Raw genomic sequence first — 18,856 nt, forward strand, 5'->3', positions numbered from 1 at the left:
CTCCTTAATTTTTCACCTCTCATTTCTACGGCGGTAAACAGCAAGCCTGTCCAGCCCATCAAGCCTTTAAAGGAAAGCCTCCGGAGACGCATGAAGCTTTCCCGCGGAAGCATCCTCCTCTCACACAAAGGACAGCGGTGCAGGCAGCAACCAACTGGAGGGGGAAGGAGAGGGAGAAAAAGGTAACATGCGGGACATTTCACAACGATGAACTATTCTTGAACCAGTCTGAACACACGTTCGCCAGGAATACTTTTGTTTCAAATGCAGTCTTGCAGATGCCGGGTCTCCCCCCCCCACACACACCTTTTTACCACCATTTCACCACTTGGACGCAAAATTATGCCAAAGGTCTTCCTGTTTTTGAAGCTGCTGCATGTAAATGAGCCCCCAGAAGAACAGCAAGAGGCACAAAGGGAGCTTAACTTGATTATGTCTCAACCACAAGTGAAAGAACAGCAGCGGTCAAAACTCAACAGAAGCCATACTGTATCCCAATCATGGAATAAAACACATTTCAGGAGGGGAGGGGGGAAGCGAACACGTGCACACATGCACAAAAAGGAGAGAAGACATAGTAACAAGATTTCCTTCCTTCTCTTTTCTCTCTCTTCCACTGCAAATGAGGTTTCAATTAAATGTTTGAAAAAAACAGTCCATCTTCACAACAGGGAGTGGGGAAAGTTATCCATACATTCCCTTATACAGTATATGAACAACTGATTGCCTCCTTGAAAGGTCACCTTTATTACCATTTAAAATTAGATGCATGGCTCTTGTCAATCCTTAATTATCTCCCCCATGTTATGATTGCAGAGTTGTTGATGCACTCTGTTCAGCAGCAGAGGAACTTACAGGATAATTAAGTTACGTATCATTAATCTGTGGAAATCAACAGTCCTCTTTTTATCATATTAAAGTAGGGATGAGCAACTTCTGGTAGTTCAAGGACCAATTTCCCCCTCCCAAACCACTACGGACCACATTCCCACCACCACCACATGCCCACACAACCCGGCTGCAAAAAATGGGGCGAGGATAAGGAAAGTGTGTCCATTCCAAGACTCCATAGAATGGACAAATTTATCCTGAAAACATGGCTCTGAAACAGTCTGCCACCAAAATTGGGCAGCAAACTGCAATTTTCTCCCTTTTTTAAAAAAAAGGCAAAAGGGGGGGACAGGGGTAACAGGGGTGGCAGCTGAACGGGGGGGGGGGTTTGCATGTAGCCCACAAGTCGCATGCTGCCCACCCCAATGCAAAAGACCCAGGCTGTACTATTTGACAGGCTCGTCAAGATGCACAGCAGCAACAGGAGATTGAAATTTGGGTGCAGCGCTGGCAAGGCGAGACCCAATGACAAGTCCCCTCTCCTGCATTATTTGTAGAGATGTCAGAGAAATCAACAATTGATTCAAATGAGTTTGGAATTCCATGAATCCAGCCTGCGGATTCCACAACAGACCAGGTTTTTCCAAGTCATGCACACTTGCAAACCGGCCTTTCACTTTTGGCGGGCATTTGTGCTCATTTGCATTATCGTTAATGCACACTTGCCCAAATGCACTAATACTCATTAGTTAATGAGAATTAGCATAGGTATAACTAAATTCTGGTTATACGAGGGGATGATGGTATGAGGGGATGATGGTATGAAAGACAGCTGACAATCCATGAAACACAGATGAATTGAACAAAATCCATACATCTCTAACCATACACAGCTAAGTTTTCAAGCTTCAGATAGACACTGGCAGAAGTATTCTCTGTCCTGCTGACATCGGACCATGTGAACTCTTGCACATATTCTCCAACTTTAAGCACATACACACACAAACAACACCAAAACAATCTGGACTTCATTTACGGCAAGAGTCCATGCTTGAGAACTGATGAGGCCCACCCAGATGCTGGCCTGTATGTGACTTCTTCTGGATTCTATGCAGTTAACACACCCAGCCTTTGGCGATCATGACTTAAGGAGACAGGAAACCTGAATTATCATTTGGAATTTCCATAAAAGAAATTAATAAATGTATTAGATGTAAAAAAGTGTTGACATCATATGCATGCTGTCAAATATACGGATAGCAGTAGAAGCAATACCTGTTAACCCTACAGAGACTCTTCCAGTCAGTATGCTGATCCCTGCTATTCCAAATTCCAAAGCTGTTATATTGTATTTTATATTATGGTTTTATACTTTGAATGTTTTTAATTTTTGTGAACCACCCAGAGAGTTCTGGCTATTAGGCGGTATAGAAATGTAATAAATAAATAAATAAATAAATAAATAAAATAACACAGTGAGCTTGTTCAGACAACACGCTAAGCTTAGTGATCATTTAACCGTGGTTATGTAGCCACCATGTTTAGGAATGGTTCACATGACATACTAAGTCACAATGTTTAGCTCAAAATGCTTAGCCACCATGGCTTAGCATGTCATCTGAACAGGTGCTAAAGTAGATTCATTTATTTTAGTACATTTATATCCTGCCTTTCTTCTGTCATGAAACATGGGGTTAGCTAGGTGGCCTCTCATCCAGGCATTGAACCAGAACCAGAACCAGACCTGAGTAGCTTCAGCAAGTCATGTGCTCTCACACCATATCCCACCATAAGTAGGGTGACCATATGGAAAGGAGGACAGGGCTCCTGTATCTTTAACAGTTGTATTGAAAAGGGAATTTCAGCAGGTGTCATTTGTATATATGGAGAACCTGGTGAAATTTCGTCTTCATCACCACAGTTAAAGCTGCAGGTGCCCTGCCCTCTTTTAAATCTGGTCACAGTATAGCTCCTGCAGCTTTAACTATTGTGATGAAGAAGAAATTTCACCAGGTTCCCCATATATACAAATAACATCTGCTGAAATTCCCTTTTCTATGCAACTGTTAAAGATACAGGAGCCCTGTCCTCCTTTTTATATGGTCACCCTAACCCTAAGGCCATCTAGTACCCAAATTACCTCATAAATCAAGTTCCACAAATCATGAGAGTTTGTAGAAACAGCAGTGTAAAACCCACAAGGTTACAAAAATAAAAAGGAAAGACTTGCTTCTGAAATGTGAGCTGCGATCACATCAGTCACGAGAACATGTTTTGTACCACATGCAGCAGTTTTCCATGGATTTCCTCCTGCCCACCCTCAATATCCTTGGGCTCAATCCTTTGGCTCCGAGATCCACATCTGTCTTCTGCTAGAGCTTTGCTTTCTCCAACAGACATATGTCTGACTATCTTGCCCCACCAGTAAGCTTTCAATGTTTAGATAGCTATGCAATTCTGGGTCCCATTCCAGCTTTGATACTGTCAGAGATCTTTGTTTTCCTTCACTCCTTTCTAATCTCTAGAAAAGGCAGTCCATTACCTTCACGCTATCGCCTTTACATCCCCCACAGAGGCATTTCCCTATCCTAAATGAGGTGGAACTATGCCGGTCAAGAGCCATTTGCCCTGCTAAACCGAATGCCATGGAAACAGCTGCTTGTTTTCCAAGGTGAGATTAAGGATGTTCTCTTCCCTCTTTGGGCCCCCAAGAGGCAATTGGCCTTGACAAAAACCTCTCACTCAAAAAATATTCTTATTTATTTTGCTTTCAATATTTAGGAATTTGGATAGCAGTCTCCCATCCTATAAAGACAATGGAGAAAAAATTAAAGACATTAAAAGCAAACATACCCAAAGATATACAAAACATAGGAAGGATTAATATGCCACTGCAAGAAAAGTTGGGAGAGACAGTCACAAGAATCCCCAAATGGCTTGCAAGAATAACAGTCCCTCAGCTAATAACTCATTTTGCTGTTAGCATCTGAGCTCTGTAGCTTTAAGAAAAACAAAACGAAGATACACACAAATGGACAGAGCACCAAAGAGTACTTTAAAAGAGTTGCTTACTGATTACTAGCCTAGCCAAGCAGGACAAATGCTCACTCATTTTCACCAAATGACACTCAATTCACTATTAAACATGGCAGGAGAGACTGCATAGGGAAATACGATGGCTGCAGATTGGCAGGTCAGATGTCCACTGACACTTTGCAATCACAGCTCATTTATCAGTTAAATCTTCAGGTTAAAACACCCAACCCATTGCCATTACAATCCACAATAGTGTGGCTGGAGTCAAATTGCCCTTCCACACTTATTAAACCACATGCAATGGGAAAGGGTTGAAGATCTCAGCTTTCTTATTTCATCATATGCATGGTTCTTTTAACATATGAAATCCCTTGTCTATGCTTTGTTATCTTCTTTTAGGGCTGATTCAGAATCTGCTACCAGCACCACTCCAGTGATTGCCTCTGGGATCATTTGAGGTCACTACTGGTGAGGAAATCATAGGGGCTATTTGTACACCCCTGGTAGCTAAATTCTGGGAAATGTGATACAGCTGCTGTCACTTTCTCTACCTCTTCCCCTTTATATGCGATAGCTTGGGTATTTCCAAAACTAGTTCCACTTTCTGAATCTTCCCCCAGTTCTCTTTGGATAAGGGCCTTACACTTTTCAAAATGCTCTATTCTACATGGCCAAAAGCCATAGCCATAGCACAGTAATGCACTAATAAAAAAAAGAGGGCATTCTGGTGTGTCCATGACTTTTTATATTTTAAATTAGCCAATACAAACCATTTGTATTGTAAATGGAAGGGGGACTACGACTTCAGATTCTATGGAAAGATCTCCTGCAGAAGAACATCTACCTGCTGAACTTAGATCTCAGGCAGCACTAGAATATCTTTGCATTGGTAAAGCAGAGCGCAATCCTATAGATGGCTACTTAGAAATAAACCCCACTGAATTCAATGGGACTTACTCCCACATATGTTTGTGCAAGATTACAGCCATAGTTATTCATTTAGACCTGAAATCAAGGACAACACAACACGACTACAAGTATTTCCTGTAATTAAGAACACAGTGATTATCACTGGGTCAAGGATAGTTAACTTGATTAAGTAAGAAAATGTCATATCCTTGAGATGACTTGCACACTTTACCAAACACTCTGAATGTTATATAGTTATCAAACTATATACAGAAAGACATTTATGTCCATCAGGAACAAAGGTTCCAGTAAGCCACCTTCTGATTTCTAAACTCTGCCCATCAGTATGATGGCTGCAACAAATACTCCTAGCTAGTTCTTGATATCCCAAACTGCAGTGTTGTCCATCGCCCCTGAGGCTTTGCGGAAGAGCTCTATTAATGGATGAGTCTGAGACATATATAAGATCGTTTTGTGGGTCAAATCCAGTCCAACCATGGACACTTAATTATCAAATATCCAGAATGCAAATAAAGAGGAACATGCAATACATTTGTAATTTAACACAGTGAACACACACATGTACTGCGTTACCCACTTTCATTTCAACAAAAATCCTACAGGCGCACCACTGAAATGAGCTGAAAATGCACAACAATCAAGTTAAAATAAACTGGGAATGTTTATGATCATGCTTAAGCTTCAATTACTCCGGTAATTTGCTAACATTCTTTCTGGAACTCTGTCACTATCTAATATTTATTTCTTCCTTCTATTGGGTGCTTTATTAGCTACTCATATCAAGTTTTGTTTATGTGTTTTGTTTCTTAGGTTTAAAAATCACTTTAGTCCCTATAGTAAACTTCCAGATAGACCACATCAGCCATATTACAAATGAAAAAGCCGGCAATAGGAACAAAGGACTGCCTTATACCCAGTCATTTTAGCTTAGTGACTGGCAGCTGCTCTCCAGGGGTTTCAGGCAGGTGTTTCCCAACCCTGCCTGTAGATGCCAGGGATAGATTGCTACCTGGACGATGACCATGTTACTACCTTAATAAGGGGCTGAACGAGACATAACAACAGAGGCTCATGCATAGGCATGGGTATGCTAATGAAACCCTATAAAATGGGGGAGGGGCTATTTAAAAGCACAACATGGGCAGGTAAGGAAAGACCACCCCTCTGACAAGCCCCTCTGATGCCTATTTGAATTTGTTTTTCTCCCAAGAGGTCTTTGGGAATGGAAATAACCCCTGCTGGGAAACAATGGGCTTGGATCATGGTTTAATTTGTTTTTAACAGTGCATATTTATTGTTTTATACTGTATGTTTTTATCTGTATGCCGCTCTGAGATCTTAATGATATAGGGCAAGATATAAATGTTTTAAATAAATTAAATAAATAAATATAAAATCCATTTCAGGTGGAAAAACATGGAGGGACTCATCCCCCACTCCCCACCCACAATTTATAGGAAATCAGCCAACACAGGTTAGTGCCTTCCACCATCACATCTTGGTTTCCATTATATACATGTTATCAGCACTGAGATAATCCTCTTTGTTGAACAATTCACACTCAAGAGTGCCTCCAGGCACCCTTATTGACTGGCTTCATTGTGTAAATGACCGTAAATCCAACCAAATGGTTTTATTAACTTTTGACATCAATTTGTGCCAGAGCAGCAACCTAAATGGGAATACTCTCACAAATGGAAAGTAACTTTCTTGACATGGCTCCCCAGTAGTAAACACCAGCTTATAGCTGGAATTATTCCTACTGTGCCTCTGCCAGTATAAAGTCCATGCAGATAGTTCATGGATTAGGAGAAAACTCCTTTGATGCTTGGACAAAATAAAAAAAATGACTAGGATTTTTTCATCTAATGTAGAATATTTCAACCTTCCCTACTGATTTCAAGGATGTTATCAGACAGTCATTCATAGTACTAACTGAAAACAAGAAGAAAGCTGAATATATGTTGACAGTAACTATAAATCAAATGTAATTATTCCAGGAAACAAAAAGGCAAGTGTCAATGAACTCTTCTTAACATAGAAGGTACAACGTCCCTATTTACTTACTAGTCAATTTGGACAAATGCCACCCTCTATCTCAGTGCCGTCAATGTGGTCTGCATACAATCCATTTATGGTACCTGACATCATTTGCTATGGATTGAACCTTGGGTCATTCATGTCCTACTACTGAACGATAACCTCTACCTAGCAATTGCAATTACACAGTCTAGCTGCTAAACTTGTGTATTGCTGCCTATGATATATTTGTGCCCCAAAGTCTGCCTGTGAAACACAGTCATTAAAATATTCAGATAGATTAGCAAGCATATTGTATACACTTTTTTTTTACAAAAGGCAAACAACTGATGAAAAATGGTTGCTATAGTAATAGGATACTCCATTCATCCCACCAGCTTAGTTGCTGAGTTATGTCAGATTGCAGGCACCAGCAGTTTTAGACAAGTGGGAGAATTCTGAATTAAATAAGTAGAAATGTTGGGGGGGGGGGAATCTTAGCCAGTATAAAGCATAATACAGTTAATTAATTTATGCACACAATTCATTTCTTTAAAGAAGTTATACATTCATTGCAAGACTTCTCAAATTATGTACTGCAGGGATGGGGAAACAATGACTCTCTATATGTCGTTGGATTCCAGCTCCCATCAGTCCCAGACAACACAATATTGGGCCTGTTCAGACAACACACTAAGCCATAGTTAGGCTGCTAACCCTTTTGCAGCAAATGGTTAGTCAGCATGTTTAAATTGTGGTTGTGATGTTCAGCTGCCTATTATACATTAAATGTAAATATATGTCAAGTTATTGGTTATATCAGACATAAAGTTCCCAGAAGTAACTCAATGTACTTACAATTTGTAATCACAGGTTGGGTTCATAAAGGGGGGTGAATGCTTGAGTGCTGATTGGATGGTGGAGGGGGAGTGCTTGGATTGGCTGTGTGAGAGTGGAAGGAGCTGGAGAAATGTAGCTCTTTATATAGTCTGAGCTGAGAGGAAAACTGGGTGTGGGATAGGATTCTGTGCAGTGAAGGGTAGAAGTGGGGTAGAGAGAGTGAAGGAGTGATTAAGGAATGTGTATATGATTCTATGAGAATAGTGATATATAAGAGAAGTGGATGATTTTATGAGACTAAAGATAGTTGAGTATATAGACAGTAGTATTATATAGTGGAACCTTTAAAGAAAGAACTGATAGAAACCAATACACTTAGAACCTTGTAACTACATACATTTCAACTGAGGAAACCAATAAGCTTACGTACACGCACTTAGGTCAATAAATTCTAATTATCTTCAAACAACTGGTGTGGTCTGAGGAGGAGTGACTGAGAGAGAACAGTTAATGGTGACAGCGGAATGGGAAACTGAGGGCTCGATTGCTGGGCTGTGAGATCTAAAGAATAAAGGCGAGACAGGAGCAGCAGTATGCCAAAACCCTCACACACGTCATCAGCACAAAGGGGATTGAGTGCTAGTGGCATGGATAGTCCTGTCAGGTAGCTTGTGGGAGTCTCAGGTGAAGCCAAGATGTCACAGGTGACCATGACACCACAGTGGTTATGTAGCCGCTATGGTTAGGAGTGGTTCACACAGTGTAAATGCATACCTGTTGTTGTTGTTGTTGTTATTATTATTATTATGTGTATAAGGGTGTACTTCTGGAAAGAAAAGCTTTACTTCATGCACTTGTTTTATTCGTCACAAATATTCGTCACTTCATGCATTTGTTTTATTCGTCATAAATAAAACAAAAAGATCAGGATACACAATAGGTTTGTAATGACGCCAAGTCAAATAAATGTGTTTCAACAAATACCACTTAATTATTACCCTTATAATTAAGAAATGCTTCTGTCTTTTTAACTTCAGCGTGGGAAAGCTATCTACAGCCCTTTCCCCCAGAAGATACAGTGCTTTGAGAAATACGTTTTTCACTTCTGCAATCCTATAATCACTCATTGTATAGTTAATGCCAAACTTTACATTAACTGGCAGACTCATAACTATATCTTGATATTTTAAAAAGCAGACACAAGAAGTCGAAAGTTTGACCAGAACAATAGCAAGAAGGAAGATCCTTTCCCCTCCAAACATTTTTCTGTTAAAGATCACACAGATATGGCAGCTGAAATGAAAAGGTAACTGAAAAGGTAAATGAAAACCTTTCGTTTTGTGTGTCCACTGCTTAAGACCATGTGAATCAGCATAAATTGCCATGCCTGAACAAATCAACTAGTCCCCAAAGTGCATGATGTTATTCTAAACTTCTGTCGAAGCACATATTCCAAAAGGAATGATTTGTAATGTATGGATTCATTTTTCCCAATGTTGGCACCATAAAATAATCCTTTTCATTGGGGTATTTTAAAAGCCACGCATATTACTTTCTTCCAGGCTATTCTGAGCTCACTGAAGGCCAGAGACAGTGATGCATGCAGCTTGACAGAATGGGTTCAAGCCTTTATCTGTAAAGACCCAATAAATTAAGTCAATTATCTGGTATGGAAATATGCTACCAAAATACACACACGCTAGCATATGCATTTGAAATTAGCATTCATTTTACAGCTGTAGTGCACAAGAAACCAAACAGTTCTATAAAGTTTTAATTTCAGATACTGCAATAAAAATGCTGCCGATATCCACGATAATTAAGTTTAAAAGCCTATTTATGCAAGTTTAAACAACAACAAAAATACAAGTTTAGATGAGACACAAATAAGGTGCAGCACCATCCTAGGCATATCTACTCTAAAGTAAAACAAAGAAAGAAACACCACTTTCAATAAGTTTTTCTCCTCATAAAATATGTGAAAGATTACAGCTTAGCTTGACAGAGCCTTCACTTTATTTCAGCATAATTGATCCATCTGACAACCAAAAAGAATTGCACACTGGAGAATTTAGATACCTTCCCAGGGAAAATTAGGAACGTGCACTTAAGAAAGAAGGAAGACTGGTCCTGTCCAGTACTGATAAGCCAGAGGGATCCCACCACCACTCAAGGCTTTGATTATGTGCCACTGCCCTATATCAATCAAGTACCTGTGATCCCCAATGACTTCCAATGGATGGAACTGATCCGACCCATGGATTCAGTATACAAGTGCTGGCAGGGTCAGGTACCAATAGCTGGCAAGACTGCAGATAATCAGAAGCAAAAATGATGGGCCAAAATGGAGTTGGTGGCCCAGGTAGGAGGCAAAAACCAATGTCACTGTTCCTTCAGTGGAAGGGCATGTCAGCAAAGCAAGCCAGGGAACAAATCAGGAGATGTACGACATACAGTAGCAAAATGCCAAGTACAATAGCAATTGGTTCCCTCCTTTTTGTAACTTAAAGCCAGCAAGGAAATATCACCAAGTGGCAGGGAGGTAAGAGTGCAGAGCATCTGCAGCGCCTGAAGGTTAGTGCCAGATGTGTTGAACTACAGCTCCTATCATCCCAAGCCAGTGTGACACTATGCCACCTGGGGGTGGCAGAACTTGCAGTCCAACACATCTGAAGGGCACCAGGTTGGGAAAGGCTGATGATGATGGGTTGAAGAACTTGATGGACAGGTGGGAATCAGCAGGGATTACCCCGCAGCAGGCCAGCATCAGGACCTGGGACAGCACACCATGGGAGCTTAGAAGGCAAGAGTAAGGCTAACCAGCATGGTCCAGGCCAGAGATCAGGTTAGCTGTATTGTTACTCCTCCCCTGGTCTGACTCCTACTCACAGCTAAAATATTCCTGCAGGGAAGTATGTTTTTAAAGCCCCACTTCCCTCTCCCTGGAGTAGATCAGTTGATCTAAAGGTAGCAGATGACTTCCTATCTCACCAGCTCACCAACAGCCACTTGACAAACTTCTGATAGGGAGGCAAGGAAGTCATCTGGAAGCCCAATAAGTTGCCTACACTGAGAGAGCAGAAGATGACCTTGGAGCTAAGACGCAGATTATTATTTATTAATATATTTATTTATAAAGTGCCATCAATTTTCATGGCGCTGTACAGAATAAAACAAAACAAGACAATCTGCCATATGGCTTACAATCTAAAATCACTGTAACAGACAGGGGAGGGAGGGGAAAAACCAATAGGGGTAGGGGACATTAAAACTAAATATAGACTAGTCTGACCACGCTATGGTTAAAAAGCTTTCGAGAAAGGAAATGTTTTCAAGTGAGATTTAAAAACAAATTGACATCGTGGTAGACGTAGCATTGGCTCTTCTAAATTATCCAGCTAGCCATATCGGAGGGAATATGTTCCATAGTGCTTGTGCCTTAGTTTGAAAAGTTTGTGGTTTGCTCTGCCAAATAGCAGCCTGCACAGTGCAGGAAACCAGAAACTGGTTCACAGTGTTCTGGGTCCATCCTACAGTATCCAAAACGATGTATGAAAAGCAATGCATGAGCTAATCTGCTACATCCATTGAATTAAATGAGGTAGCTGTTCTGGAAAGTGGAGATGAATATCATCAACACCCCCAAACCTTGAATGGATCACTGAATTGAGACACTTGTTTCTAAACAGTGGCAAAATTCTAGCTGCCCCACCAATACTAAATAAGCATTTTTATATGCCTATAGCAAGATGTCAGTATAAGATCTAAAACATTGCCTTAAATCCATATCTAGCAACTGGATCAGGCACAGGGGATGTTCTGAATCAGAACCCTATCATGGGCTAGAAGGACTTTTAGGATCTGTATTGGAGTCCCTGTGCCTATTCTAGAATAAAAATGAAAAAAAGATGCAGCTGTTAGATACAGATGTAAAATAACGTCTATTTTGGTCCTAAGAACAGAATGGTTTAAATCACACACACACAACAGAGTGGAGAGGCTGTGGATTCAATTTTTTGAAAATGAGTAACAGTGGTCATCCATCATCTAACTCATATTCCATTTCTTCTTCAAAATGTATTGTTCTACATCCTTCTGAAGCCTCATACAGGACAGCCATTTGCCCAATGGAACAACATGGCTGAAGGGTAAAGGGATGTTTCATGTTAGAGTCACCACAAGTGTGTGAGCCACTGACCAGATTTTGTCAGCAACAGCTCATTAGGCTACAGTCCTTTCTGCCGCCTCAGCCCTGGCCCCCTCCTTTTGCTCATGTGTCGTCCTCCATAAACACAAAATGCTATTAAAGACAGAGGAAAAGACCACCCTGCTGGAAGTTTCACAGCTTCAACTCTTTTCTTTGGGGTCCCAGCCCAGTCTTCTTTGGGCACAATGCAGAGGAAGCGAGGGAAGATTCAGACATTATCTTTGTCCAAACTTCCAACTTCAACATGCAAACAGGAAAAGCAGAGAGGGCCTGCAGACTCGATATAAAGGTGTATAGTATGTTGCCAAATGTGTGGGGGGAAAGTGTGAACATGGTGCCAAAAAGATAAGAATGTTGGAGACCAGGCAGATTTCACTGGCTGGGGGACCATTCCACAATCAGGGGGCTGACACTAACAAGGCTCTCTCCAATCCTCCAAACCTCCCTCAGAAGTTCCCTTCACATTGTACATCTGTAATACTCCACGACTCAGTCCTGGCATCTCTATTTCCTTATTCCAAAATTCATATTAGTGTAATAGTTTTCTTAGGCCAACCAAAAGATAATAAATGTGCAAGCTTACAAAGTTGTTCAGACCTCTTCATCGAGCAAGAAGCTTTTCTTGAAAGCTTGCACATCTTTTGTGATCTTTAGTTATGTAATAGCTTTATTAGACCTAATATGGATTTTAGAATTTGCTGCTTCCTTAAAATACAACACACTAACACTCTATACTGATGCTGGTATGTTGACATCAGCTCTAAGCACACACAGGACATGCAATATATTGTATTTTGTATTTGTGTTTTTAAATTGTTGGTTGTTTTATTATGCTCTTCATGGTTTTTATTTTTGTGAACCGCCCAGAGAGCTTTGGCTATTGGGCGGTATAGAAATAAAATAAATAAATAAATAAATAAATAAAATAGCACTAAGGTCATGGGATGGACCAGTCAAACACACTTCTATTAGTAACAGGGACTTCTAAAAGCTCTGCCCTAGATACATATGCCCTGACAAAGCAATCTGTTCTGAATGCACACCCTGCAGAGGACAACTTCCCCATTTATTCCAAGCAATGCCACAGAATCTGTGAAACTACATCTCAGTTCCTACTGCTAACAGTCAAGTGCACAGATTTCAAAGCACCACCATGCCAGTCCTCAGCAAGGAGAAGCACCAGGAAGAAAGGAGAAGAGTTATCTGGTATCAGCATGGGGGTTGAGAGGGAGGGGGCTAGAGAAATGAAGCTAGCGGGAGGTCATGGGTGCATCCCCTGAATGTGACTGATGCATCAGTGTTTCCCTGAAGAAGCATGTGATAGTCAGACTGAGTGTAACTACCACTCCTTCAAAATGCTGGCCTTAATCTTTAAAGCCCTACACAGTTTAGGATGCAGATATTTGCTGGACCGCCTTCTCCCATATCATTTCACCCATCCACTCAGATGATCATCTGAGGCCTTTCTTCAAATGCCTTCCCCACCTGAGCTGCGGGAGGTAGCGACTGGAGAGAAAGCCTTGGTGGATCCTTGCCTTTGGAATGCCCTCTCCAGGGAAGCCCACCTAGAACAGTCATTACTAACATTTAGGCACCAGGCAAAGGTGTTTCTGCTGCCCCAGGCTTTTAAAAAGTGCAAAATGTACATTTTTAACTTTAGAGCAGTTTGATTACACTGTCTACTTGAATGGACCATTGCTTTTTTAAAGTTTGCTTTAGGCTTGCATGCTTTGTTGTTAACAATAATGACAGTAACATCTATTATTTATTTTTATTACAAACTATACTTTTGTTACTGCTTTGTTTACATAATTTAATTAAAAATAAATTATGTAAATAAATGAAATTTTCACTAGGAGAATCCACTGTCCTCCTTCACAGGATTCACTGCAGATTAAAAAGGACAGTTATATCATTCCAGCACTTTATTCACTGTTAACTATTGATTTTATGATGCTATATTTAATTTCTGTACTCACTCTGAAAGCTGTCAAGGTGCAATCCCATGCCTGTTTAGGCAGCACTCCTCAGCCAGCATGTTGGAGTTGTGGGACTTTTTCTGCCAAAACAGGCATAGGATTGTGTGTTTACAAACTTGTCTGCATAACTAAGGAGTAGGAAGAAATCTCTATCTTCTTTTTCGGTGGCCCCATTTCCCTTCCAAATGGCACTCAGCCACCCTAGTTCACTTTTAGAGGAAATTACACTGTGAGGAAGAGACACTTGGATGGGAGTCAATACAAGTATTCAGATCAGACATGAGAAGAGCCATGGAAGCAGCAAAAGCTACTCTTGTGTAGAGGGGAAACACACATATACACACATTAAGTGTACAATCCTTTGCATGTTAAGACAGAAAAAAAGCTTCAAGGTCGCCAACTCTGCTCTGGCTGTTATCTATGATGTTAAGGGTGAAAATCCTATGCATGTTTGGACAGAAGACGTCCGACAACTTCCAGCATACTACCTCCAGCAAGTTTTATAAATAACAATATTAAGAAAGTGATTCAGGCCACAACCTTATGCATGTTTAGACAGAGAAAAGTCCTACAACTCCCAGCATTCCCCAGCCACCATGGCTGGTTGGGGCATGCTGGGAGCTGTAAGATATTTTTCTGTCTAAACTTGAACAGGATTTCACCCTAAGGAATAAATATGTGAACCTATCTAAGCCTCAAGACTGTAAACTGAGATTAGTTTCTAGGATAGCAAAAGAAAATATTAGCATTCAGTCAGGGGGAGGTTACTTGCCAAGCATATGACAAAACAGAAATGATCTCACTACTACTTTCACTTAATGAAATAATTACTTTGTTACATGTTTAATTACTGGCTTTTTTTTGCATATTGTATTATTTAACGCCCCATCTAGCAAGATGCAATTGCAAAATTAAGAGTGCTGCAAGGTCAAATGAACAGAAAATGCAATCCTGTCTGGTTCCTTCAAGGCACATTATTGCTCCTGGCTGGATGATGCACTTACATTTGACCCCCCAAAAAGTGTTATTGCTAGAGCTGATTTCCATAATAAATTGTGCCAAAGGTAAAGAAACAGGAACTGATGCATTGCTATTGATGGCAAAGGCCATACTGGAAGCCTCTCAAAACGGCATGCACAGCACTATTTAAAATCATTCCTCGCTCACTTCTTGGAAACATGCAGACTAATTCCTAAAGCCATTTAAAAGAACCTTTGCCATTAATGCAAAACTATGAACACTTTCCTCTTTAAATAATAGTCCGCATGCTGCTTGCGCATTATATGTATCTCCCTAAATTTATAGACGTCACCTGCATCGTTTTTGTACTACAAAGTTAAATCCATAGACACCAGATACTGGGCCTGTTCAGACAACATCCTAAGCCATGGTTAGGCTGCTAAACCTTTTGCAGCAAATTGTTAATGAGCATGTTTAAACCATGCTTATGTAGTCACCATGGTTAGGAATGGTTCACATGACATGCTAAGTCATGGTTCACACAACACACTAGCCCATAGTTTAGCTCAAAATGCTTAACCACCATGGCTTAGTGTGGCTTCTGAACAGGGTCACTGACGCTAATAAGTTGGTTTCATTGATTCTGAATGAAATACTGAGATCCATTAGAACACATATGGAGCGGGGGAGGGATGGAATCCTTCTATTAAATGCTATTTAGGACCAAATGTATGTATCACAAGAGGAAATTACCACTGTGCCAAATCCTATTCATTGACCTTACAGCACCTATTAAGAATTTGGATGAAATTAGAAAGCTATCACCATCTGTGTCTTTGCTCCAAATTGCGTGAAAGCACAGTTAAAAGTCCCAAAGTGTCTTCTTTGCACGGAAACTAACGTTTGCAGCTTGCCATGAAAACTAGACACAGCTGCCATGAGGTGGGTTTTATTAAATCATTTAAGAAAGGAAGACAAAGAAGGGCAAAAACTTAAATTCCTTCTAGGCCACCCAACCGATCAAATCGTTAACCAAAGTTGCAATCCTATGCACAACTCCTTGAGGATCAAGTACACTAAAGTAATAGGGACTTACTTCCGAGTAAGTGCGTGCAATAGGGTCGAGCTGCAAAGGCCCCTAATTTGGAGAAGATGCCCATTTTCAAGCCTGCCTTCCCCTCGATCAGGATTAACAACAAAACCACCGGCACCACCACAACTAAAAACGTGCACGCTTTCAACTTTGATTCAAGGGCAGTGATTTTTCCGGCCTCTCCAGGCTTTCCAACATCTCCCCCCCCCCCCAGTTGCAAATGAGATGCAGATCTCCGTTTAGAACAAACCAGTAGTAGCAACTGAATGGCCGCCTGCGCAGCAAGAACTTTAACTGCGGGGCCGGAATCTCCCCCGGATCATACAACACAGCTGCAAACCGGGGCCGCATCTTTCACTTTACTACGGAGGCTGGGGAGGGATCGTTCGGTTTTAGGGAAGGGCGGGCAAGCGAAGCCCATTCTCCGAGGCTGCTTTTCACACCCACTCAGTAACCCAGGAGCCGCGAGGGAGCCGCTCTCCCTGCAGCACACGCCATCAGCCAGTTGCCCCGTTCCCTTCAAACAATGGATCAGCTGCTTTCCAAGCAGTTGGGCTCCCTCCGTCCAACTCCGAGCCGCAGGCGCCCGTTCCCTCCCACCCCCCACCCCTCGCCATTGGAAAGAACAATCAAATCCGAGCTCCAGAACTCGACGGGCTGAAAGACACTCGAACCTTTTCGTGTCCCCCTCGATCGTGCCCTTCTAAGCCCCATCTCACGAGCACGGTCGAGGAGGAAAGAAAAGAGCGACAGAGACGCGCACACACAAGGGATCGAGGCAAGTCCCCTCCTCCTTCCCCGCACCCACCCACCCGCTTTCTGTCTCCATTGGATTGTCTGAGCCGCGCTTGCCCCCGGGATGGGAGAGAAGGCGAAACACGCCCGGTCCTTACTCACCAAAACCACGGCGAATCTCTCCTCCAGTTCTCCCGGCTCGGGCATCGGCAGCTTGAGGGGCATGTTGTGCGCCCTGAAGTCCGTCTGCTGAGCGTCCATGCTCCCCGCATTGCCCATGGCGACGGCCCTTCCTCGGGGAAGGGGGGCGGGCGAGAGCCGTCCACCCCTCTCTCGCAGGCGGCAGAGATTCCACTCCGAAGCGCCGCCACCAGCGCCACACGCCGCGGGGTCGCTCGCCGCTCCGTTATTCCTTTCCCACCTGCCCAACGGCGATCCGCTCTTCTCGGCACGGAGGCCCCCCGAGCGCCGCCAGCCCCACTCGCCGCCCCCCACGCAGAGAGCGACACAACCCACCCCCGACACTGAAAATCAAAGAAGCGAGGCGGAGGCGCCCAGCTCGAGATCTCCCTCTAGGACTGGCCGTGGAAATGCGCTCCTTCCAGCTTCATGCTCTCGATCTGGCTCCCTTTCTTCGAGAGGGGAGCCGGGATCTTAGCTCCTGCATGCTGCACCGTGGCCACGCCGAGCAGTCCTGACTGGGAGACGCATGGCTGGGGCGGAGCGGTCCTGGCCCTCCTCCTCCTCGCCCGTCGCCTCTTGACGCTCGGCTGCAGCGAGCGCCGGGTTCGCTGCCTCCACCACGCGCAGCGCCTACAAAGCGCGACCAAGAGAAGCAGCAGCAGCCGACGAGCCAGACAGACAAACGCGCACCGCAGCACAAAGCCCCCTCTCCGCAGACACCTCCTACGGACCTTCTCCACGCCCCCGCCCCGGGGAAAGCTGGGAATGGTAGTCCTCACCAGTGGCCCTCATGCACCAACATGCAAAGCCCCGGCAGCAGCGACGCAACGTACCAGCCAGGCGGTGGGAAGAAAACTTCAGTTCAAAAAGAACAAGAAAATCCTAAATCTACCACTTAAGAGTGGAAACGTGCTTTGTATGAATAAAGGGGTCCTATACCATCGTGGTGGGGAAGAAGCCACAAGAACAGAATCTGCCCTTTCCACAAGGTCTGGTAAGGTGCCCTGCCAAAGGATTTTTGAAATATGATATCATGAGAGGGCAGCACATTTGTAGGGTTCCCCCCTTCATTTATCCCTGTTGTGTTTTTAGTGCCAGGGAGAAGGAGAGGTGCTTGTGGGATTTTCTGCCTCAGGTATCCTTCACATCGTGACTTGGGAAGTCAATACCAATTTCTCCTCCACCTCATGCAGCAATATGTCTTGGGCCAGACCTGAAAACACATCATTCCTCTACAATTCAGACATTATATTTTAAATGGCATGAGTTTATGTATTCTTGTTATCACACAATGAGCTTCTGTACATGAGCGATCCAAATGGAGAGGCGGGTAAGAAATAAATCATCATCATTATTATTATTATTATTGCAGACCCGTGATTGGCCATTCACAGAAGTTTGCAGGTCCATTACATGTTGCCGTTCACTTCCAGGACGTCACTCACATCTTCCTACGGAAATCTCACTTTAACACCCCCCCTCAAAAAAAAACCAGAGATAGTCAGATTTCTAAAATAATTGTGGCATTAATTCCGACACTAGATGGTGATGTTTCATTGAACTTCATGAAACATCGGCCAGAGGGGAAGGTTTTAATTACAAATGAAGTAGTTGTCTCTGGAGGAGCCTGTAGTAAATGCAGAAAAACTCAAGAGGAAAAATGCATGTTAAGGGAGCAGATTTTTTCCTTGATGTAAATGTCCCTCTTCCAAACGCTCTCTTCTTAATAAGAGCAGTTATACTACCTGGACTAGGAGATCCTTCCATCGCTATGCTCCTACTGTCCTTCCTAGTCTAGGCAAAGCCACTCCAGGCACCGCCTTGGTCAAGGGATGCATCACCCTCGCCACATCTTCCCCAATGGAGGAAGGCATGGTGCAGGTGAGTCCCTGGCTTTACACGTCCCCAGAGGGGCAGAGTGCAGTGCATGAGGAAATTCGGCCAACACCAGCTGAATCTTCCCTTCCCCCCTCCTACCTGCTGAGAGTCCTATGTGCATTCCACAGCTCATAGTGGAATCCCCACTGTTATCTCTGTTCTATG

At 42.8% G+C, this 18,856-nt stretch overlaps 1 protein-coding gene and 1 long non-coding RNA gene across 9 annotated transcripts in view; one reads left to right on the forward strand and one right to left on the reverse strand.

Moving 5' to 3' along the window:
- Nucleotides 1–17,087, reverse strand: part of FMNL2 (formin like 2) — a 212,310-nt gene extending 195,223 nt beyond the window's left edge. For all 8 annotated transcript variants that reach the window (XM_063116548.1, XM_063116543.1, XM_063116551.1 and 5 more), the window contains exon 1: nt 16,793–17,087. In XM_063116548.1, the coding sequence (XP_062972618.1) occupies nt 16,793–16,909 (117 nt within the window). In that variant the 5' untranslated portion in view covers nt 16,910–17,087. The remainder of the gene's footprint in view (nt 1–16,792) is intronic.
- Nucleotides 1–18,856, forward strand: part of LOC134392314 (uncharacterized) — a 401,291-nt gene that overhangs the window by 92,288 nt on the left and 290,147 nt on the right. The window lies entirely within an intron of this gene.

Source organism: Elgaria multicarinata, chromosome 2 (genome assembly GCF_023053635.1).
Source record: "Elgaria multicarinata webbii isolate HBS135686 ecotype San Diego chromosome 2, rElgMul1.1.pri, whole genome shotgun sequence".
In the NCBI taxonomy this organism is placed as follows: domain Eukaryota; kingdom Metazoa; phylum Chordata; class Lepidosauria; order Squamata; family Anguidae; genus Elgaria; species Elgaria multicarinata.